General features: G+C 51.0%; 6 protein-coding genes and 2 non-coding genes across 8 annotated transcripts; 4 read left to right on the forward strand and 4 right to left on the reverse strand.

The window, feature by feature from the left end:
• Positions 1-1,049: 1,049 nt before the first annotated feature.
• BO82DRAFT_353256 (DNA-directed RNA polymerase core subunit RPO26) lies at positions 1,050-2,266 on the reverse strand. Its single transcript, XM_025634911.1, has 4 exons — positions 2,094-2,266; positions 1,676-1,963; positions 1,491-1,610; positions 1,050-1,432 (listed from the first exon to the last, which is right to left on the reverse strand). Exons 1-4 carry the CDS (start codon positions 2,126-2,128, stop codon positions 1,399-1,401), a joined length of 477 nt encoding a protein of 158 aa, XP_025493157.1. The 5' UTR covers positions 2,129-2,266; the 3' UTR covers positions 1,050-1,398.
• A 155-nt stretch (positions 2,267-2,421) lies between these two features.
• Positions 2,422-4,478, forward strand: BO82DRAFT_353257 (uncharacterized protein). Its single transcript, XM_025634912.1, has 2 exons — positions 2,422-2,570; positions 2,633-4,478. Exons 1-2 carry the CDS (start codon positions 2,489-2,491, stop codon positions 4,369-4,371), a joined length of 1,821 nt encoding a protein of 606 aa, XP_025493158.1. The 5' UTR covers positions 2,422-2,488; the 3' UTR covers positions 4,372-4,478.
• Positions 4,479-5,416: 938 nt separating this feature from the next.
• Positions 5,417-6,904, reverse strand: BO82DRAFT_373597 (uncharacterized protein; the record flags this gene model as incomplete). Its single annotated transcript, XM_025637376.1, has 3 exons — positions 5,417-5,496; positions 5,553-6,305; positions 6,370-6,904. 3 exons carry the CDS (start codon positions 6,902-6,904, stop codon positions 5,417-5,419), a joined length of 1,368 nt encoding a protein of 455 aa, XP_025493159.1.
• A 2,572-nt stretch (positions 6,905-9,476) lies between these two features.
• BO82DRAFT_431280 (beta-glucosidase) lies at positions 9,477-12,369 on the forward strand (the record flags this gene model as incomplete). The annotated part of the gene is made up of 5 exons (XM_025640691.1): positions 9,477-9,612; positions 9,698-9,902; positions 9,963-10,034; positions 10,094-10,277; positions 10,335-12,369. Coding segments are annotated over 5 exons (2,551 nt in total), but the record flags the coding sequence as incomplete, so codon positions are not given.
• Positions 12,370-12,585: 216 nt separating this feature from the next.
• BO82DRAFT_t133 lies at positions 12,586-12,657 on the forward strand. Its single transcript has one exon. It is a non-coding gene; the product is annotated as a tRNA-Glu (tRNA).
• A 247-nt stretch (positions 12,658-12,904) lies between these two features.
• Positions 12,905-12,976, reverse strand: BO82DRAFT_t138. Its single transcript has one exon. It is a non-coding gene; the product is annotated as a tRNA-Glu (tRNA).
• A 4,571-nt stretch (positions 12,977-17,547) lies between these two features.
• On the forward strand, positions 17,548-18,307 carry BO82DRAFT_48768 (uncharacterized protein). The gene has a single exon (XM_025641249.1). It carries the CDS (start codon positions 17,674-17,676, stop codon positions 18,148-18,150), a length of 477 nt encoding a protein of 158 aa, XP_025493161.1. The 5' UTR covers positions 17,548-17,673; the 3' UTR covers positions 18,151-18,307.
• On the reverse strand, positions 18,277-19,944 carry BO82DRAFT_48736 (type I HSP40 co-chaperone YDJ1). Its single transcript, XM_025641248.1, has 4 exons — positions 19,797-19,944; positions 19,664-19,733; positions 18,771-19,592; positions 18,277-18,717 (listed from the first exon to the last, which is right to left on the reverse strand). Exons 1-4 carry the CDS (start codon positions 19,830-19,832, stop codon positions 18,404-18,406), a joined length of 1,242 nt encoding a protein of 413 aa, XP_025493162.1. The 5' UTR covers positions 19,833-19,944; the 3' UTR covers positions 18,277-18,403.
• Positions 19,945-21,357: the final 1,413 nt, after the last annotated feature.

The raw sequence follows: 21,357 nt of genomic DNA on the forward strand, positions 1-21,357 counted from the left end.
GGAGGAGTCCTTACCCCAGGGCCCATCGACCGCATCTTATCTCGGTGATAGCTGGCAATACCACTACTTGAAGGTCGAATTATTCGTCAGATGACAGAAAAGAGGGGTATGGACTATGACCCTGAGATCCTGATCCTGGAGAAGAGGAGACCTATAACCCTGTGCCGTCACTGCCGGGCGTTCGAATGGTCTTCTTGTGGCCAAATTATGGCATGGAGCTCGTGCATGAGCAGGACGATCAAGGCGCATATTGGCGAGGAACAGGGATCAGCAGCGTGCCGATTTATCCAGGCGGAGAAGGAGTTCTCGGGGTCTCAAGTTCTCGAGAATCGAGACTAGTCTGATTATTTTGAATTCTGACGCAGCAGGTTACACTGATTCCGTACCGGCACTGGCTGATAGAGGACGGTCTGGTGGATCATGAGTCAATGAGTAAGGCCGCGGCACGAACCGACTTTTCAGTCCATCCATCCACACACGCACGCACGCACGCTTACATTTGCTCCACTTCCCTTCAACGGGCAGGTCATCCCGGTTATCATGGTGCGTATAACTTGCTGAGGATCCCCGCCACTTGGGCTGAAGCGAGACGGATATAGCAAGTGAAGGCAATAATCTGGAGAATTAGACAGCTGTGATGGAGGAGTGGATGGTGGAGCGGTGGAAATAGGTTAGATACAGGACAGTACAGTAGTTACTGAAATAGGCAAGGCGGAGTATGGCAGAGGATTTTTCGCTTGGCTGATAGAAGAACTGCACCTCAACCACTACCGCTATTCATCAAGTATACTGTTTCAAGTTATCGATCCAATGGACAGTAGTACTCGGAATATATGCGTGACATCAGTTGGAAGCCACATTCAATCTCCGTACTGTCGGCTTAATAACTAGTGGTGAGCTGGCGCCTCGTGCTTTACATGATCTATCATATGCCGCTTATGGTGAGGATCGAGCTTTGCATGGATACCTTGTGTACTGAGCTGAGCACATCACCAACGAAAGACCAATGATTAAACTTGACTATCATCGGATTCCAACTAGATTGTCTACCGGTACAGCTGAGTTGCGGTCAAGGTATGCAGTGGCGAGCAGAATGCGCCAGATATAGCTATTAGCGGACCCGAGCTTCAAAACAAGTATGTCAACATCAATGGATTTTTTTTTTCGTATTTTGCCGTTATAAACTGCAGTGCGTTATCCTTGTGTGCTTTTTTGGTGCGCTCGTCCTAGTAACCTAGGGATTGCTCAAGCCTTTCTGGCTTGCTTCCCTACTCCGAAACTCCAAACGCTATGCTGCCCAAGAGAGAAACACTTAGACCGTGACAATTATGAAGCAAGAAAAGACAAGAGAAACCATTTATCAATGTACAGCCATCCATACCGTCTCCACCCTTTTTTTTACAACAGCTCCTCGCACGTCCAGTCCTCATACCTGTGGACGGGGGTTAGATGTGGCACTCTGGGCTTTTTACAGGACAAGTCGTGCTTACCATCCATCAGGCAGATATCTCCGCACAATGAGAGGAATCTTCTTCTGGTTGAGTTCCTTGATGGCGATCTGCAAAGGATCCGTTTCACCCTCAAGGTCGACAAGCACCGGAGCGTTCATACTGATGTTGCGGTCAGATTTACTGAGCACTCTTCCATTCTGTTTGGAGACATGTCCAAGACCAACCTGATTTGCAAAGCTCGGGTTCCCAAGACACGCGCCCGCTCGTACTTGGTCATGTATGGGGTCGTCGTGCGCTGGTCGTTGGGCACCTTCTTCTCCCGCGCCTGCTCCATCACCTTGCCTGAATAACCGGCATTCGGGTCGCCCGAGACAACAACACGGTCGCCATTCACGGCCGGCGCATAAGACTCGCCATAGTCGTCACCTCCCTCGGGATCCAAATCTTCCGGGTTGAGGAAGTCCTCGGGCTCGTTGTCATCGTACTCCTGCTCCGCGGGCTCGTAGTCGTAGCTGCAAGATAGGAGAAGATCAAAGTCAGATCATCATACATTCTCTCTATATCCAAAGATAGCCGTTCACCAGCTGCGCGAATCCTGGGGTGCGCAATGCTAGCTACAGGTCATATCGAGGAAGCTCTTACTTATCCTCATCGCCGTGATCGCCGTAGTCCGACATGGTGCCGATCGAGATCAATTAAGACCGTAGACAAATGGGTTGACCGTAAAAGAGACGATAAGAGGCGCCGAGACCGCGACGGGATGAGTTGAGGCGAGACAAGGAACGATGCGACAGCCTTGCTTTGTTGAGGTGCAGAAATCGTAGTTTGCGGACCTCCAAAAGGCGGAAAAAGTTCCTGTCGTCTCGTCCGGAACTAGTCCGTTTTAGGACATGTAAGCTCACCGCTTTGGCAAAATTTAATCTGCAGGGCTTCTCTTTCCGGTGTTTTTCTCTTCCCTCGATCGTCGATGCTTCATCTCGTCATCCTTATCATGCTATTGAGCATCTAGGATGATTGAGGTAGCGGGTGACGGAATAATGAGTCAAAAAAGAAAGGCGACCGGGGACCTCCCGAGCCCGAAAAGGCTACAGAAGCTACCGACGCTGGACGATGATGTCGGTACGATAGAGAACATACCGCCATTGCGATAGCATGCCCTTGCTAATACTCACACACCACAGACCCGATTTATCGGGAGAACGACTCCGATGCCGAATATGCGTATTCGGACAGTGACAGTGAAGCGGGCGACAGTCTTCACGATACGCCTGCAACGCCCATGTCGACAACATCCTCCAGGTATCCTTCCGAGCTCAAAACTCACCGCTGCCCCTTCGACGGTTGCACCAAGGCGTTCAACCGTCCAGCACGACTTCAAGAGCATCTACGCTCCCACAATAACGAGCGTCTCTTCCAATGTCCTCACGATGGCTGCGACAAGAACTTCCTCCGAGCATCCCATCTGAACCATCACGTCAAGAGCGCCCACACAGGGATCCGAGACTATGTCTGTGATCGTCCCGGCTGTGGAAAGAGCTTCGTGACAGGCTCCCGTCTCCGACGGCATCTGGCTGCACACGATGGGCGGGATAAATACCGATGTACAGAGTATCCGCCTTGCGACGAGACCTTCCGAAAACACACAACCCTCCAAAAACATATTCTGAGCGCCCATCTTAACCAGAAGCCTTTTCCGTGTGCGCATGTTGACCCCGCCACCGGCCAACGATGTTCCATGGCCTTTGATACCGCCGGGCATCTCCGCGCGCACGAAAGCCGAGTCCACACCGAGAAACGCTTTACTTGCGCTGAATGCGCTCAGCGTGCGGATCTCGAACCAACCACCACGAATACCACAGTAGCAGGAGGAACAGCAACGTTTCCTACCTACGCCCTCCTCCAAGCGCACATCCGCGCCGCGCATCCACCACAATGCCCGCACTGCCCACTCACCTGCTCCACCACCCGCGAACTCCGCCGCCACCTGGAAGTCGCCCACGGCAACGTCCCCCTCTCGGACCGCAAAGTCTTCCCCTGCACCGTCCCCGGATGCGACAGCAGCTTCACCAAGAAGGGCAACCTGACTGTGCATGTGCGCACCGTCCACCAGGGCGAGAAGCGGTTCGTCTGCGGGGAAACTGACCTCTCGGCGTCGAAGCGCGTCGCCGGCTGGCCCGGTGGTGCCGCCCACGGCTGCGGCAAGCGCTATGGGAGCAAGCTGGCCCTCGAGGAGCACATCCGCACGGCACACATGGGATTCCCGAACGCCAAGGCGGAACGACGCCAGCGGCTGGGCTTGGCGCCGAAGGTTTCTGCCCAGCAGCGAAGTAATGCGGCCGCAGCGGGTGCAGGAGCAGGACCGTCGGCGTTGGCGGCGCTGACGGGCGCCGGCTACGCCGAGGAAACGGGCCGCCAGATACCGTGCATGCAGGGAGGGTGCGCGCATCGCTTCCACCGAAACTACGACCTCTGGGTGCATATGGGGAGCAAACATGGGTACTCGGAGGATGAGATTCGAGACCTGTTCATGCAGCGAGCCTTGCTGGCGGAGGATGGCGAGCAACAGTCCTCTTCTACGACTGCGGGTGCTGCTTCTACGACTGCAGCCACGACGACAGCGGCGATGATGGGAGATCTGTTTGGGTTGTACGGATTGGAATTTGACAACGACGACGATGGGCCAGGCTACGAGCCGTATGATCTTAGTGGGAAGTCGGTTGCTGCCGGTCCCGCGGTCCAATATGGGGACAGGGAGGAGAGTGGTGGTGGTGGTGGTGGCGGCTACACGGCGGGAGGGTTTCCCTCTCATAATGACATGATACACGATATTGATTCCAAGATACCCAGCGCGGCGAGTCCTACTGTTGATGACCTGGCGATGATTGATCCTTTGTTGGAGTTTAATAACATGGCGGCATAAAGAAAAGTTCTGATTCTTTTGGGAATGATCTAGTTACTATTTCGGGGCTCTTTTTGTCCTTTTCTCTCTCTCTTAGATTATGGGGTACCATGGCTGATCACTTCCGGGAACTTCATTGAAAAGTTCAACTATCTTTATTCCAAGTTTGGTCTCATCAACCTTTCCTCTGAGTAAAATGTGTACACCACATTCTAGAAGCGATGTACAAGCAGGGCTGTGACAAGCTGCTCACTTATACAAAAATGCAATAGGCAGCACCGCAGAGTGTCGACTATCATAGCCACTGCCCCGAACTTAGTGTACTGTATATGCCCTAATCACCAACTCTCATTGACGATCCAAGCTACCAACCAGTGAACTCAAGAACCAAGCCAAGAATGAGAATCTGGCAAAGGAGAGGACTATCAACAGCTTACACAATTCTATATCTGTTTGTCTCCAACTCACCTCCTTATCCCTTCATTCTATTTTGATATGTCCTTCTTGAAAGATCTTCTGGATTAAATACATAAGAAAATAACAAAGATAGCAATCCCTCCAAGCGGGCCCTGGATGGAATTATGCACATTTTCTTATTTTGGGGTTTCTCAACATCAACAAAAATCAATCAAAACCAACGCGCGGCCTCCGTCCAGATGATTGAGACAACCTGGGTTCCTGGAAAGATCAAGATTCGTCGAAGATGTGAAGCAAGACTGAAATGTAAATGTATCAACAAGATTCTTCCTGGGCGGTAGGGGGAAGGAAAGGCTTGGGAGTAAGTGTAAGGTAAGAAAAATAAGAGTGATTTGGTCTTTTCACTGCACTCTCTGGTGAACGGAGAGTTAGGAACGGAGAGATTCGGCTCGTGATTGAAGTGATCAATACGTGCCAATTCTCGGCGTTTCATCTCAACGGTAGCAGAGTCGAAGCGAATGTTCAGGGGGAAGAGAAGTATTGATCGGGGTATGGACGTAGATGAATGGACCAGCTGAAGCCGGGATTAGGCGGCCAAGTTTCCTGTTCTCAGAAGAGGACCGAGACGTATTCATCCTTGTCGAAAATGTCAGGCTCCTCTGGCTCGGGCTTGGGTTTCCAAATGAGCTCTGGCTCGGGAACACTGGGAGGACGGTGCTGCACGGGGATCTAAGCGAATATCAGAAAGGTTAGATTTGGCAAGGAAGGAGGGATGAGAGTACTACTTGCCGGATCTTTACGAGGCCACACGTCTGCGAAGCTCACCTCAACGGCGAGAGCATCCTTGATCAGCTGTGCCTGTTGCTGGAACGAGCGTCGAGGGGGAGGGGGTCGTGCTCGACGGACGTCCTTTGCGGTGTCCATGCCATGCAGCGAGACATTCTGCGCCAAGTCCTTCTCCAAGTCCTGGTCTGACCTCCACACGTCCTCGAAATAGTCATCGTTGTCACCTTTCTGGCACCGCTTCTGGAATGGGACGGGGATGCGAGGGTTGGGATTGACGGCTTCCACGGGCACACGGACTTGAGTCAGGTGGCGTAGGAACACAATGGTCTTGGGGCTTGCGTCCTGGGAGGGAACGAGTGATGTGAAGACTCTCGCACAGTCACAAAAGAGGTGCACGGCGGGAAGGCCTCTAGCAAGCGCTAGCCAGAGCGCGGTTTTCACGAGTAGATCGTACTTGTTGTTGCCCACCTGTTTCAATGGCCAATAAGCTAGATCGCCAATGGATGCTTGAGGAGTCGACGCACGAGGGGCCTCAAGAACCACGGGTGGGAGCCATCCCCATTCGCGTGCCTTGTCCGGGTTGTTTTGGCAGAGAAGCTTTTTGTATGCATGGTAGAACATGGTGAGATTCATATTGCTCTGATTGTACTCGTCCCAGTGCAATGTGTCCTTGCAAGCATCGATGCGTAGGTGCTTCATGCTAACGAAGGCTGCGCGTTCAGCTGAGACTGGAAGGGGATTGACAATCTTTCCTGTAAGTTATCAGCAAGAAGAGACGCTAGCCAAATGAGATGGACAGTGTATGATTGGACCTACGCTCCTGCGGATCAAACTTCATAGCAGCGAGAAGGTCCTTCTTGAAAACATTGATCACCTTGGTAGCTGCCTCGAGTTGCTGCCGGGCCTTGGTCGGGTTTGCGCGTCTAAGACTCAGCCAGTAGACAGGGCTTGTCGAATCGCCACGCAGTGGCTCGAGGAGTCTTCTCAGAGTCTCAATCTCCGTTGCAAAGTAAGACTCGTCGGTAATGTTAGTCTTGGGCCGCGGGACGAGCTCATCGAGAACCTGCCCATAGCTCAACTGGAGAAATTTTTCGAGCTCCTTCTGCATGTCCTGCAGTTCATCATCGGTTATGAAGCAGAGCATGAGGAGATGCTCATATGTACCTGGAAAAGCGGAGCTTGCGCGGCCTCGCAGAGCTGAGATCACTTCGTTACGGAAGGTGGATGGATCGAACCCTTTAGTAAACTGGGCTATCGCCTGATCAAGCCTCTCATTCTCAGCTTCCAAGATCTCCTGGTCTTTCTCTTCGATCATGGCGCAGTGGTACGGCTCGTCAACGATAATGTCCATCGGCTGCGTGTCCACCGGATTAGGACCGCCCGGAACATGTGAGAAGTAATCCATGCTGATCAAAAGTCGTCGGAAATAATACATATGATAGATTAGGCTTGACTGCTCTCAGATATGAAGATAGACTCGTCATTTGAAGCGTAGGTTAGAAGCTGGGAAAAGCCCGGATGCAGCCAGACAAAGCCTCAATTCTGAGCGCTGTGAATCTCCCGAAGTGCCACAGTCTCTTGACTGGGCCTCCGGGAATACACACGCTCTTTGAAGATGACTAGTGAGGTTGTAAACAGGAAGAGACTGCGTATTTCCCCTCAGGGAAGTGTCTTGATACTTAGGATGATAGAAGGAATGAGGAGGGATAGAGACAGGAAGGTGTGCAGAGAGAAAAAGGACGGATGCAGATGAGACCGGAAAAAGTTCTGAACAACAAATGCAGCAAAATAACACGGAGGACCTCAGGCAGTGAGTGTATCAGATGGTTATTCAAAGGATCTGGTGTGCTGCGCTCTATCATTGCTTAGTCGGCAGCGCTGTCGTCGGCGTCCTGAGGCATGAACGCACCAAGCAAACATTCTACCGTCCCTTCACTACTTCTCTCGCACACTCAGTATTGTGCCTGAACCTGATTAAGAAACAAAGAAAGGCCCGGTCAAGCAAACTGCATTCGGGTGAACACTGGCAATCCATACTCCTTGCCTGTCATGAGAGCTTGGCATACATCTGTTCATGATAGACGTGGGGAAAGTCCACAGCAGGGTTTGTACACAAATCGGCTGTATGTTCTAAGCTGCAAGTCTATCAAACCTATTAGCAACAAACACTGATACCTACAGACCACTGCAACAAGACATAAGTCTGATGAACCTGAGATGGCATACGAAACAGGTCGAAATACTATCCATGGCATTGTGGACGCCGAGTTCCTCCTCGCAGCGGGCGTATGCTCTCAGCGTCATATCAAACTACACTTGTTGTCAGCATCTTCGATCTCGAGCTGTCCACAGATGATTGAAATGGGCTTATCGATTATCAATGATCTTCAGACTCCAGAACCATAACTGATTTTGCAAATCATGATTTCATAGGCGAGGTGGCTGACATTAAAGGAGAAGACAGGGCTCCAAAAGAATTGCCGGAAGCGCCGAACGATGAGTCGTCCAGAGACGCCAGAAAGTCGAATTTGGCTGCTGCAGTTGAAACTCAGCTAATCATCCATTTGTGATTCGACTGCCAATCTTCTCATACCGGCGGATACCTTGCCCTTCGCCACTCCATGGCAGTCATACAAATTATCGAAATAAACACTTTCGTGTATATCAGGTCCAGACTGGAACCCAGGAAGCGAGGATACAGCACAACAAGCTATTATCGCACTGCAATTGCTGCGTCTGCACTTGCAATCACAGGACAAAGCGGGCAATCACTCTGGTTATAGCGAAGGCCTTTCAGCTATGCGGTTAGGGCTAACTAGCGGAATTCTTAGCGTCCAGAGTCCTTACCCGCCCGGCACCTGAACTTCTTGTTCCTGCTGTTGTGCTTGTTATCGTTCGACTGGTTTCTGCATGCATTGTCTTGATATTGCTTATGATAAAACAGTTACTTTATGTCTTTTGCTCCCTAGCTGGACTAGTCTGATCTCTTTCCCATGACTTATATCCAAACGACGGGCGACGACTCAGGTCGCACCTTCCTCTTCGCCGAACACGACTCGACTGTCTTACACCTTGGCTATTATCAAGGAGACCCTTGGCCTCTCCTACAACAAGTTGACGACCTTCTCATATGAATACAGCTGACCTACAAATAAGCGGAGTAAGAAAATTGATTGGAGCTTTTTCGTGGAGCTGCGTCGCTGAGTTTACAGTTAGGCACTGTACTCCGTCAGTTGAACATGAATGCCGGAAAATCAGTTCCGGGTTCGTTGGCAGGTAAATATGATATCTGATGTCTCGACACGGCTATCATTAGTCCAAAACATTCAAGAATCGAGGTCAGAAACAAGAGCTGAGAGCAATCTCTGAGAGGGGGCTCGGTCGCATACAGGCCAAAATGCGTCTGACCCAGAGGACAGGTGCAGCTGCACACTGAGGCGAAGATTTTCAGCACCAGATTGAGATATCATGCAGCCTATATTTCGACTACTAAATTCGGCACGGTCCAGCATAGTGGGAGTTGGAAACCGAGACGGCTCTTTCTTCAATCATGGGATGACCTTCATCGGCCGAATTAAACGACATGATGGTTACTGTCACTCACTGTCGAATGGGTCGATAAGATAAGCTACTGGATAGCAGCTTATTTCAACTTGGCAAACAACCATCATGCTGCATGCGAGGTGGAATAAGCGGGGTAGATACATGTACTAATTAGTTTAGAGTGAGTGGACAGTGGATCATATGCTATGGCGTGCTGTGCCGGCTTCCATCGTTTCTTCCTCAACCACCACTGTTCACCATCACTATCAAAAGCCCGCCGTCTGTCTGCACTTCCCACCTAACTTTGCCATCTCCATTGCCATCTCCATTGCCCATCTACACTAACTTCAATCCCCCCCCCCCCCCCAAGCCATCCCCATGATGAGCCACTCTGAGGACTTGGACAAGCTGCTGAGCAAGCTCACTCGTAAAGAGAAGATTTCTTTACTGGCAGCAGCCGACTGGTGGCGCACGCGAGTCATAAAGCGCGATGATGTCTTCGTCCCACACGTCAAGGTCGGCATCCTTCGCTCAGTCGACACTTTGCCCCGGTGGCACGCTGCACTTCAACCCAAGCGCTAATATATCACGCCTTGCACAGTTCACGGATGGTCCCAACGGTGCGCGAGGCGAGAGCTATGTTAGCGGGATCAAAGCTGCCTGCTTCCCCTGTGGCACCAGCCTCGGGGCGACCTTTGACCGCGAGCTGCTCTTCCGAACAGGAAAGGAGATCGCGCGCGAAGCCCAGACGAAGGCCGCGAATGTCTTACTCGCTCCTACCATGAATGTCATACGTTCCCCTCGAGGTATACCCACCCTGCAATGTACGCAGTGAGGCACCAGCCAATATTAATGATATCTCCTAGGGGGACGGAATTATGAGACTTACTCCGAGGACCCCTTCGTACTGGGAGTCCTGGCGGCAGCGTTTGTCAATGGTCGGATCCGCAATCGCATACTCCTTCCCTTTGTCGGTTCATTTACCTGATTCAAGTAGGTTGCCAGTCCATGGGTATTGCCGCCACTCCGAAACACTATTTGGCGAACGAAACCGAGAATAGCCGCACAATTCTAACTGCCGAAATTGACGAGCAAACTCTTCGCGAGATCTATATGCTCCCGTTTCAATTGCTGATGAGATGGGCTAAGCCACTTTGTTTCATGACCAGGTATGCGACCAGGTCCTAAGGAAGTGGTCTCGCCGGATATGATTCGACTGACTTGACTTCTTGTTACAGCTATAACCGCGTGAATGGGACATATGTTGCCGATGATCCCCGACTGGTCAACCAGGTTCTGCGAGGCGAATGGGGCTTTGATGGTGTGGTTGTTTCAGATTGGATGGGGGTGTACTCTACTGCAGACAGCATAAATGCGGGGGTGGATCTGGAGATGCCCGGGCCAACGAGATGGCGCGGAGAGAAGCTCGCGCGAGCGGTAAATGACGGGCAGGTAGCTGAGCAGGTTGTCGACGAGTCGGCCCGCAGAATCCTGCAGCTTGCTTGTCGTCTCAATAGGTTCAAGCATCCCGAGGAACCACTCGAAGACGCAGTCGAGAACCCTGAGAGAGACGATTTTATCTGTGACACCGGTGCAGAGGGTATGGTCCTCTTGAAGAACGAAAACATTCTTCCGTTGCCAAAGGGGGTCACAGTGGCTTTGATAGGACACCACGCTATGGAAGCCAGTCTTGGTGGAGGAGGGAGTGCGCGGGTAGATTCTCTGCACGCTGTCTCTCCCATAGAGGGACTCAATCAGGCTGGCTTTCAAGTCAAGGCTGTGCCTGGAGTCCCAGTATTCAGTTCCCTGCCGCATGCTGATCCTTCAATCATGTATTCCTCACATACGAAGACGCAAGCAAAGGAGCCAGTCAAACTAGAATGGTTCAATGGCCATGTGGTTGGGAAAAACCCGGTCTTTTCAGAGACCAAAGAGCAGGCAGAGTACATGATCAAGGAGAAATGGCCGGACCAACTCAATCAAGACTACTGCACCCGAATGACTTTTGATATCCGCCCGTTATCGTCTGGGGATCATATGTTGTCTATCATTTCGACCGGACCTGCGGTCTGCTATATCAATGGTGACAAGGTTTTCGAGAGGTCTCAGGAAACAGACTTGCGCCCGGAATCTTTCTACTTCTTCAAGTCGAAGCTGGAGCGAGGCTTTACCTACCCAATGCAAGCAGGTCAATCATACACGCTAATGCTGGAATCGTGGAACACTGATCCTCTTATTCTCCATGCCAAACCTCTATTCGGTCGAATGTTCCAAGGGTCCGCTCTGCGATTTCATGAGTTCATCGATATACCCAGAAAAATTGAAGATGCGCGTGCAATAGCGCAGGAAGTGGAGTATGCCATCGTCTGCGTGGGAACGACCAACGAGATTGAATCCGAAGGATTTGATCGGGAGTCTATGAATCTGTCGCCCCTGCAGTATGAGCAAATCGCTGCTGTTGCTGCGGTAAACCCTCGCACAATCGTGGTTAACTTCAGCGGAGGACCCGTTGGGCTCACCCAATTTATAGATTCTGTGCCAGCAGTTGTGCAGACATGGTTCCCAGGTCAAGAAGCTGGACGTTCATTGGCACGCGTGCTCGGCGGAGTCACGAACCCCGGCGGCCGTCTCCCCTTCTCGTGGCCACGTCGAGATGAAGACAACCCCAGCTTTGCCAACTTCCCGTGCGACGAGCACAGCGTGATCCGATACGCCGAAGGGCTTGATGTTGGTTATAGATACTATGATCGCCCGGAGAACCCAGAGCCACTATTTCCGTTTGGGTTCGGTCTGTCTTATACTGAATTCAAGGTCTTCAAGGTTTGTATCACAGACACGCCGATCGCAGACCCAGAAGGCACGGTGATAGTCTCCTGTCGGGTTCGAAACATCGGGACACGAAGGGGCGCAACTGTCGTTCAGTACTACGTCAGCCCGCCACGGAACCAGGTGGGGAGCCAACGGCCATTGAAAGAACTTAAAGAGTTCCGGAAACTGAGCCTACAACCCGGTGAGGAGCAGGATCTTTCTGTCACGCTGGATAAATACAGTGTCAGCAGCTACAATGCTCAACAGCACTGCTGGGATGTGGGTGAAGGTCGATATGAGGTGCATGTCGGGCTTTCATCTGCGGAAATATCTTCGACAGTTGGCTTTCAGGTCGGCCGAGGCTTCAGCTGGTGCGGCCTATAGATGGTGGGTGTGAGGCTATGGAGAGGAGATGATTTGACAAACCAAAAATTACATTCGGGAGGAGAAGATGGAAGAAATGGCCCGTGGGGCCTTGGCCCTGAGTTATGTACGTATAGAGTGCTACGGGTGTGGCCGGATATTTGACGGGCCCTCAAGGAGCCTGTCAGCAGGCAGATATAACAGGCAAGAGGTAATGTCATATGCTTCGAAGTCTAGTCTGATATTAGGCCATTACAACCACAGAAGATCTTGTTTTGGGGTTGTGTTCTCAAATATGGAGACATCAATTCAACAAGGTCCGATGTGGTGTAATGGCTAACATCGCTGTCTCTCACACAGCAGCTCGGGGTTCGATTCCCCGCATCGGAGTTCTCTTTTGCTTTTTTTTTTTTATCTCACATTACAGAGTCCAAATTTTACTGGTCTTTCTATCTTGTGCGCTCTTGGTATAGCAACACCTCACTCAATACATAAGGAAAAAACTATGAAAGTGATATCATATCATATTCATCACCACCACAAAATGTTCGTTCATCCAATTCTCACCACAACCACATCCGCCTTTCCGTGACCAATTGAAAATTTGGCCATAGATGAATGGAAGGTAAAAAGAGAACTCCGATGCGGGGAATCGAACCCCGAGCTGCTGTGTGAGAGACAGCGATGTTAGCCATTACACCACATCGGACCTTGTTGAAATGATGCCAATCTCTTATGTATATGATGTCTTTGCTTTCGTTTGACGGAGTTGAACCCTAACCCGAATTGAAGCCTGAAACTTACAGCCTCCTAGTGAATGAAATGAGAGTTCAAGCTATTGAATTGATTCAAGACCAAGCCTGGAAGACTGCCGGCTAAAATTAAAGTAGCAGACAAGAAATTCAAGTCGTTATTGTCTCGAACACCATATTTTGAAGACGGAAGCTGTCCCGGAAACACTCAAGGCAGCGCCTGGCTGCTTCACCATTGCCATCAATGAATGGAGAATATCTTAACCATTGAAGTGAAGAGATAATTCCTCCTCTTCACTCTCAACCTTCCACCATCTGTGACATAAAAAAAATCTTTGTCCTCCTCCTTCTCTTCTTCTTCTTCTTCTTCTTCTTCTTCTTCTTCTTCTTCTTCTTTCTCCCTCCTCCATCTCCTCCACCTCCATCCATCTTCATCCTTCACACACCACTCAATACCTGACAAGCCTTTGGCCCCTTGAGGAAAGGTGACTCCAAGTTAGGATTTGCTACTATCTTTGTGGCAAGTCCTCTCCCTCAACCCCTGTTCTCCCTGCCAGTCCACACCCCGACGCAGCGTGGATTTCCGCCGTCGGCTACAAGGTTGATACTACATCGGCCCTTTGAGGACCTCGACATCAGTCAGAAGCGCCATGAAAAGTGCTGTGATGAAGTCACGACGGTCCTCATCAAAGATTAGAAAGAAGGCGTGGGCCGAAGAGGTTCGGCGCCTCGAAGCTCTTTTCGACTCTGAGCTCCAAGCTCCATCTTTGTGACAGACACCAAGGAGGCAGCAGTCTAAAATGCAGCCGTTGGAGCAATCAGCGCGGGAATCCAGACAAGGGTCAAGCTTGGATGGTTTCAATGGTTTTGCTGAGTGGACTGAAGCAAATTCATGGCTCAGAGGCTCATCGTGACCACTGCCGGAAAGCTTATCGAAGCTATCCGTGTTCGATGAGATTGTACCAGAGATTCGTCGATGCTCAACCGCTGCGAGGGCATCCGAAACAATTTGTCCGAGAATGGCAATGGGGAGCGGAAGTCCAACAAGTCTGTTTCTCTCGTTCGAGGGTAGTATGCTAATATCTACAGCCCACACTCGAACAGTAACGGAATCGATTTCGCAAGCGGGGCGCCTGTGCGAAATCCTCGGTGCCAACGATTTCACTGTTGTGCACTCAAGGATGCCGGATGAAGTCAGGTTGGCACGTGTAGTCGCAATCTCTACATCAAGAAATATCACTCATTGGATGCCGGATTTCCCCACCTGGCAGCGCCCTGCTGCGCAAAGTTCGACCACTGTGGGTAATCGCTTCATATGCTACGACCCAGAGAGTACGAGATTGGCACTGTGACCGCAGATGGAGGCGGTACTCTGCTCGACAATTCAGCGGAAAGGGGTCTCCACTGGCCTGTGGTCTTAAATAGTCAAAAGACTCGCGATTGCATGGTCGTTCCCGGGGGAGTGGGCGTTGTCATCTTGGATGGCGGCGACACATCATTAGACCCCAAGACAGGAGGTGGCGACCACTGTGCAATGGGTTTGGAGAGACTTTCTGTTGGGGCACCAACTCGGGGAGGCAACGTGAACCATGTTCATTCGTCAATCTCGACTGGGAACAAGGATATCAAGACGATAGTGGACGAGGCCTGTAGCAAGGGCCCAGATAAGTCTGATTATATCCGCTCTCTATCTTGTGCTACTACATACTAACTTCTACACTCTTCACTTTAGTGATCGCCGAGAGCATTCATAAGGCTCATGATCCACACAAGATTCTTAAAAACGGCGTGACGCTTGTACTCTCAAGAATGCCAGACGACGTTCAAATGACGCGAGTCATGCATTTTCTACACGGAGAGATGTCGCTCGTTATACACGGGGAAATATCACACATTGGGTGCCGGATCTCCCCATCTCGCAGCTCTCTATAAGAGACTTGAGAAACAAAGGAAATCTCTTCAACCGCTACCGGTTAAGAGGGTACTGAGGACTCCGAGAGAATCCTGACTCGTGAGCCGCCAGCCAGATAAAGGAATCTATGCCTAACACTTGCTGCCTCTTTTCTTGCCGCCTGGTTGCCGTCTGTGCCTCCCGTTCCCACTTGCCGGAGGGTGGGAGGGAAGGCTGCAGCCAACCCCTGGACTGCCTTTCGCTCGGTCGAATGCCATTCCGCCGTTCATTCCGGGATTGAAGATCTTTTGCTCCGGTTTGTTCACTCAGAAGTCGGCATGGTGCACCACCGGTACCACCTCGGTCCAGCCCCAGTCAGGCCTTTCCAACCCCGCAGAGCTTTATGAAGCACGTACCACTCAGACGCAGGCGACCCGACGAAGACATGCTGAGGGAAGCCGTCACTACGACCGAACTTCAGGAGGAAATCTTCGATATGAGCCTGTATGATATCCACTAACATCCTCCAGCGGACTTGGCCTGGCTTCCAGGATATTCATTGGCCAAATGATCACGCGGTTCAAGAAGGATACAAACGAGATCGAGACTGTCAAGAATTTCAAGCCATGCATTGCCCTTTGGGGATGAACACGGAGCTTGCTTGATCCCAGGAACCGTGCTCGTGCGAGTTCCCCGGAAATGCGGATGAGAAAATTGAAGCACCCGCTGCTGTTCTGCGCAGGGCCCAGATAGAATTCTTCACCTTTCTGGCTACGCACTTGAGTGTAGTCAGGCGAATCGAGTTCTTCAATGTTTCATTCGTGAGTGAAGACTGGGTTGAAAAGTCTAGGTCGTCAGCATTCAGGTATCTCCGCCACGTCCAGTTCTGAAGATGCCCTGGTCGGACCGGAGAATGGATGGTAGCCCCTGGCAGCAGCATCGTTCAATGGTAACAGACAAATACAAGTATATCCATCTGATGAATGAAGATCCATCGGCTATCAGCACCTTAACTATAGGCTGATCATGGGCCTTCTCTAGTATTTATTGAATCTTTATGACCGGGGCCCGGCCCCGAACTCAGTGGAAACGGCCTTGGTAAATGTTGAGACTGTGGAAGTCTATGCATTTGATGGTCGGGAGTCTACTGGTTTTGAATTCTTCTAGATGATGAGGAGGAGGCCGCCGATATCGATACCCATAATGTTGCCATTTCCTTCCGAGATCTGCAGACCGTCGCTGTCCCGGTGCATGTTGATGGCACGGATATTGCGGACTACTGGAGAGCAATGCGCCCCCCTGCAATCCTGGATTGCTCATGTCGTGCTTCATGGTCTAAATAATGCGATTATTGATTGGACTACACGCTGACACCTGCCCAGGGCGACCCATTGCACGACATCGAAGTCCTCCTGTGGCGCCGCCTTTTCTCCAATCTGTCGAATTTTGCCATCAGACACAAACCGCGTCTGCTAGACTCACCGGAAGTTCAACTAATAAGTTCCTGGTTGAGTTAACGCTCACCGATTCATTACTTTCCCGGGAAATCGCGCTCTTTCTTCCTCACCTTCAGCCAATGGTGACGGATAAGGCCCTATTTGCAGTGGGGATCTTCGAGGCTATCAACAAGGCCGCCAACTCTGCCATTGCTGCTACTTACTGGAAGCTTAACTCATAAGCAGAAAAAAAGCAGAAAAAAAAAAAAAAACTGGCTGAGTTGACCTCACCAGATCATTACCTTCCCCAGAAACTTAACTTGCTCTTCTCTTTCCTCCACCTTCAGCCAATGGTGCCGAAAGAAGAGCCCTGTCTAGCAGTGGAAATCTCCAAGACCATCGACGAGACTGCCAAGTCTGCCATGGCCGGCACTCTTGACCTCTCCAGCCCAGAGCCACTTATCGACCTCGGCAGGTGGGTAGCAACCGGTGAACAGTACAAGAACAAAAACTCAAAAGCCAATCGTCCTGTGACATGTGGCACGTGCAATATGGGATTTGAAAGGCCATTATTTTTCTGGCACCCAGAGCTGGACCCGGGCTCGTGCAGATGATGACGCGATATGCTCTGCTTGTCGAAGAGGAGAAGCCGAAAATCCGGCGCAGGTTGGCGGCGATGCCTTCAGGGAGTGCAGGGTCCTGGTGGCTTAAGAACTCTTGTCAACAACGGTGAGCTACGCATGTCCATCTGCAAGAACTCCAAGTCTGCCGGTGGTATACCATACCTTACCCACCAACCACCACCACCACCACCTGACGAGTAGGACCACCTCCCCAAGGCTCCTCATGCACCGCACCGCCTTATCCCTGCCATCTCAACGCCATCGGGCTTGAAAGAAGTCACTTGACTGCAGAATACATACACATCAGGATCATACGGGTTAGTGGGGAAGTATGGTATTGTATGTACCTAGGCCGAAGGATATTGATTGCTACATTGGGGTTCTTTACTAGGGAACAAACACCATATATGATCCGTGAGACCAAGGTCATATTTGGGTGGTCCAGCGTTCTTCCCAGTGGTATAAAGCTATTAACCAGGGAAATTGGTCTTTGCGAGTTGGCCATATTGTCATTCTGGCCCAGAGGCACTATATGTTATGTGGCTTTCCTGATTTCCATCGAGAGAATCTATGTGTGATAGCTGATTAGTTTTCTGATCATACGCTGGTTACTACTTAGGAAACTCAGACTATTTTGTCTCCTTTTATTTTGCAGTAGGCCATCTATTTTATGTACGTACTTCCGATCCGGTTTCTTATCCTCGATGAGGGCGATGCCAATATCTTCATGCCTGTCCAGTAGCGATGCAGAGCTGCTTGTGCCGTGGAAAGATGCATCTACACATTTGAGAATACCAGAAGCGCGGCGACGGCTACTCCCCCAAGTTTATAAAAAATGGAACGCGAATACAGATGAAGTGGATTCGGCTCACTGCCGAAGCATGACATGCGATACCCAAAGTCGCGCTGATAGTCTATGGAACTTGAAGAGAATAAAAAACACCCGATCTTGTCTTCTCTTCCCAACAGGTCCTTCCCCATCCACATGTAAACAAGGCAACGGACGTAGAGAAGTGAAAGAAAAGAAACTTTACTCTGTGAAATGTCAGGATCTCATCAATCTATTCATCAAATTCCATCGGCTTTGTTTCCCCGTAGAGAAGAGCAGAAGGCCAAGGAACAGGGGAAAAGAGAACAGTGGACACGGGAATCCCAAAGCGTCGGGATGGAACTGGTGTTAGAAAGAAGAAGAAGAAAGAATGCAAGCAAGGAAAAGAAAAGAAAAGAAAAGAAAAGAAATTATCCATTGTCATCTTCCGAATTCTTCAGTGCAAACGCCATCGCAAGTGTCAATGTCATCACATGAGAAACACAAAAACAGAACCGAGCAACAGCACCAGGGCAGAAACCCCCCACATGGTATCATAAGCGAATCTCAGAAAGCCCCAGCGCATCATCATCATGCATCTACTACTGTCCATCTCCCCAGACGGTTTACTGAGAGGCGCACTGCACGCGCTCAGCACCAGGAGGAACATCATCGTCATCCTCGTCCATGGAGGCAGCTCCATGGGCACGGGCCTGGGAGTAATCGCTGCCGTCGATGTCTTCAAGCTCGAAGTCCTCAACCATGGCATCGGCTGCGGGCTTGGCCTGCTCCAAACGAGGAGGCAGAACCTGCTCGAGCAACTCGAGGTTCTTGAGCTGGTCCTTCTCAGGGAACTTGACGTCGAACTGGATGTAGAGGTTGCCGAAGTCGTGGTGGCGGTAGGAAGGCATACCCTGGCCCTTGATGACCTTGATAGCACCTGCGGAGACTGTCAGTAAAGCACTGGACCACATGCTAAGCGGGGGTTCTAACCAGGAGTGATAACCTCGCCAGGGGCGATGTTGACCGTCAACCAGCGCTCATCCAAGTGCTCAATGTTGATGGTGCCACCGGCGAGAGCGGTGAGCAGATCGATCTCAGCCTGGTAGAAGAGGTCGTCGTCCTTGCGCTGGAAGCGGGGGTGGGGCTTCTGCTCGATCTCGAAGACAACATCACCGGGCATAACGCCGGGCATCTGGTCACCCTCACCGCGGAACTCGATCTTCTGGCCGTTCTTGACACCCTTGTCGACGTGGACGTGGAGGACCTTGCGCTCGACCACGGTCTTCTTGCCGTTACACTTCTTGCAGCGATCCTTATCGCGGACGATCTCGCCTTCGCCGTTACAGTCGGGGCAGACGGTCTGGAAGCGCTGGATCATGGGACCCATCTGGCGCATCATCGTCTTCATACCGCTACCGTTACAGCCCGTGCAGGACTTGACAGCACCCTCCTTACCACCGCGACCGTCACAGCCCGCGCAGATGACGGACTTCTGCAGCGCCAGCTTCGACACCTTACCGCGGTAGATGTCCTCCAGGTTGACCTTGTGAACGTGGTGGATGGTGCGGGCTTTCTTGGGGCCCTGGTCGCGCATGCCGCCGCCGAACATGCCTCCGAAACCACCGCCGCCGCCGCCGAAGAACTGGGCGAACAGATCCTCAGCACCCATACCACCGCCGGCACCGCCGTGCTCGAGACCCTCCTCACCGAGCTGGTCGTAGAGGGAACGCTTCTGGGGGTCGGACAGAACCTCGTAAGCGTGGGACAACTCCTTGAACTTCTCGGCAGCTTCGGGGTTGTTGGTGTTCTTGTCTGTCGGTGCAGGAACACTGATTAGCGCACCGAACGAGATGACTGGCGCGTTGGTGACGGGAAGCACATACCAGGGTGATACTTCAAAGCACCCTTCTTGTAGGCAGTCTTTAGTTGGGCCTCAGTGGCCGTGGGGGCGACCTATCCGTCTCGCTGTTAATTCGCCAGTTCGAAACAAAAACTCAGATTTGCAGAAAAACCTACCCCGAGGGTGTCGTAGTACTTGGTTTCCTTGACCATTTTGATTTAAGTCTGAGAATTTGAGAGGACGGAAGGGTGGGGGTATCGAGAGAGGTCGAAATCAAAGAACTTTTCAGAGGAAAGTGAAGGGTGAGAGGGATTCAGTCGGCAAGTCTACAGCTGAGGGTATGAAAAAAGCGACGAAGGGCGGAAACGGGGATCAGAAGCGCCGGGGTTTCGAGCAGGGAAGCGCGCACAGCGACGAGAAGTGAAAGAGAGGGGTGGATGAGGGTGAGAGGAGAGGAGAGGGAGGAGAGAAAGTGGGATAAGAAAGTTGTTGAAGAGAGAGAGAGACCAGACAACTCGTTCGGGATTATCAAAGCCAGGGAGGGAGCAACAGCGAGCCTCAGGCGGCGAAGAAAAGAGGCGGAGTTTAGTTTGGTAGCTGGTAAAAGTGTAAGATACCGGTAACAGGCACCAGACTTGCCAAGCGTTGCGGGCGGATCTCAGGGATTTGGATACCGGAGATACGATGTGGCGAAAGTCCGGAAGTATATAGAAAATTATGCAAAATTACTTAGTATTAGGAAGATGAAGAGGATTGCAGTGAGAAAGAACTAGAAACAGAGACAACGTAACCAACCCTGCCAGACCAGACGCAACCAGGCTGCTTTTGAACCAATTGAGAAGTGTAAATTCCCTTATCCTCCGACTGAATGGTGAGGTTCTCGTTGTTTCGACTGCCCCGTCATCCGCCGCTTTGCTGGCCCGAGCGCGCCTGAAAGAGTTTCCGTGTCTTTCGGTCGTCTTCCATTGCTTTCCATCACTTTCCATCCCTTTCTATGGCAGCAATCAGGCTGTCCCGGTTGGTAATCTCCATACATCTAACTTCAAGTTTACAGGTCTTTTCATGCGGAAATTATCCGACCTGATCATCAAAAGGTTGATCATTTTTTTTTATCAGATTGTTGTCCTATGTTGACAATAATTTTCACAATCAAGAGTATTCTCATAAGTTGAAGTGTCCGTAAGTTACTGTCTGTATTGCAGAATCAACACACCGCTGAGCCAGGAGCCAATCATATCATGGCTCGGTGTTGGTTGTCAGGCAGAAAAGTCTCAATGCATTTAAAAATTCGCAACTTTGAACTGTGGCGCTGCCGCCACGCCACCTCAGGCTCACCACAACACAGCCTGGGCTATTCTAGATTAGGGAATATACCTGCCAGTTAGGGCTCGAGGCTCAACTCCTTCTCTACAAGAGGATGGCACAATTTCTCTATAAGTGGAAACCTGAAGTCGAAAGACGGGCCTTGCACTCTCCTGCTTGTGCTCTCCCACTTGTGTCCAAACATTCAACCCCAGATGTTACATCCTATTACCCACTTGCCCACTACCATTTGAGCTTGCGCGAGGCTACGTCTCAAAGCAGCTTCCAAAACACGATTGGAGAATTGTCATGCATTATACGCTATGCCAAAACCGAATATCTAGATACCAAATGCAAAGACGAGATTCATCAACCCCGTGTCGCTTCCAGATATGCTCATGTACAATTCTAGAACAGACACAAAAACAAAAGACA

Source organism: Aspergillus uvarum, assembly GCF_003184745.1.
Source record: "Aspergillus uvarum CBS 121591 unplaced genomic scaffold BO82scaffold_19, whole genome shotgun sequence".
Classification (NCBI taxonomy): Eukaryota; Fungi; Ascomycota; class Eurotiomycetes; order Eurotiales; family Aspergillaceae; genus Aspergillus; species Aspergillus uvarum.

Excerpts from the sequence above, each read along its gene's own strand:
- BO82DRAFT_353256 (XM_025634911.1), bottom strand. The coding sequence starts at position 2,128 with ATGTCGGACTACGGCGATCACGGCGATGAGGATAA. Across the intron at positions 1,611-1,675 it reads ACCCGAGCTTTGCAAATCAG|TATGAACGCTCCGGTGCTTG; the intron begins GTTGGTCTTGGA and ends CCGCAACATCAG. Across the intron at positions 1,433-1,490 it reads AGATATCTGCCTGATGGATG|GTATGAGGACTGGACGTGCG; the intron begins GTAAGCACGACT and ends CCCCGTCCACAG.
- BO82DRAFT_353257 (XM_025634912.1), top strand. The coding sequence starts at position 2,489 with ATGAGTCAAAAAAGAAAGGCGACCGGGGACCTCCCGAGCCCGAAAAGG. Across the intron at positions 2,571-2,632 it reads GACGCTGGACGATGATGTCG|ACCCGATTTATCGGGAGAAC; the intron begins GTACGATAGAGA and ends CACACACCACAG.
- BO82DRAFT_48768 (XM_025641249.1), top strand. The coding sequence starts at position 17,674 with ATGAGGGCGATGCCAATATCTTCATGCCTGTCCAGTAGCGATGCAGAG.
- BO82DRAFT_48736 (XM_025641248.1), bottom strand. The coding sequence starts at position 19,832 with ATGGTCAAGGAAACCAAGTACTACGACACCCTCGGG. Across the intron at positions 19,734-19,796 it reads AGTACTACGACACCCTCGGG|GTCGCCCCCACGGCCACTGA; the intron begins GTAGGTTTTTCT and ends CGAGACGGATAG. Across the intron at positions 18,718-18,770 it reads TGGCGAGGTTATCACTCCTG|GTGCTATCAAGGTCATCAAG; the intron begins GTTAGAACCCCC and ends CAGTCTCCGCAG.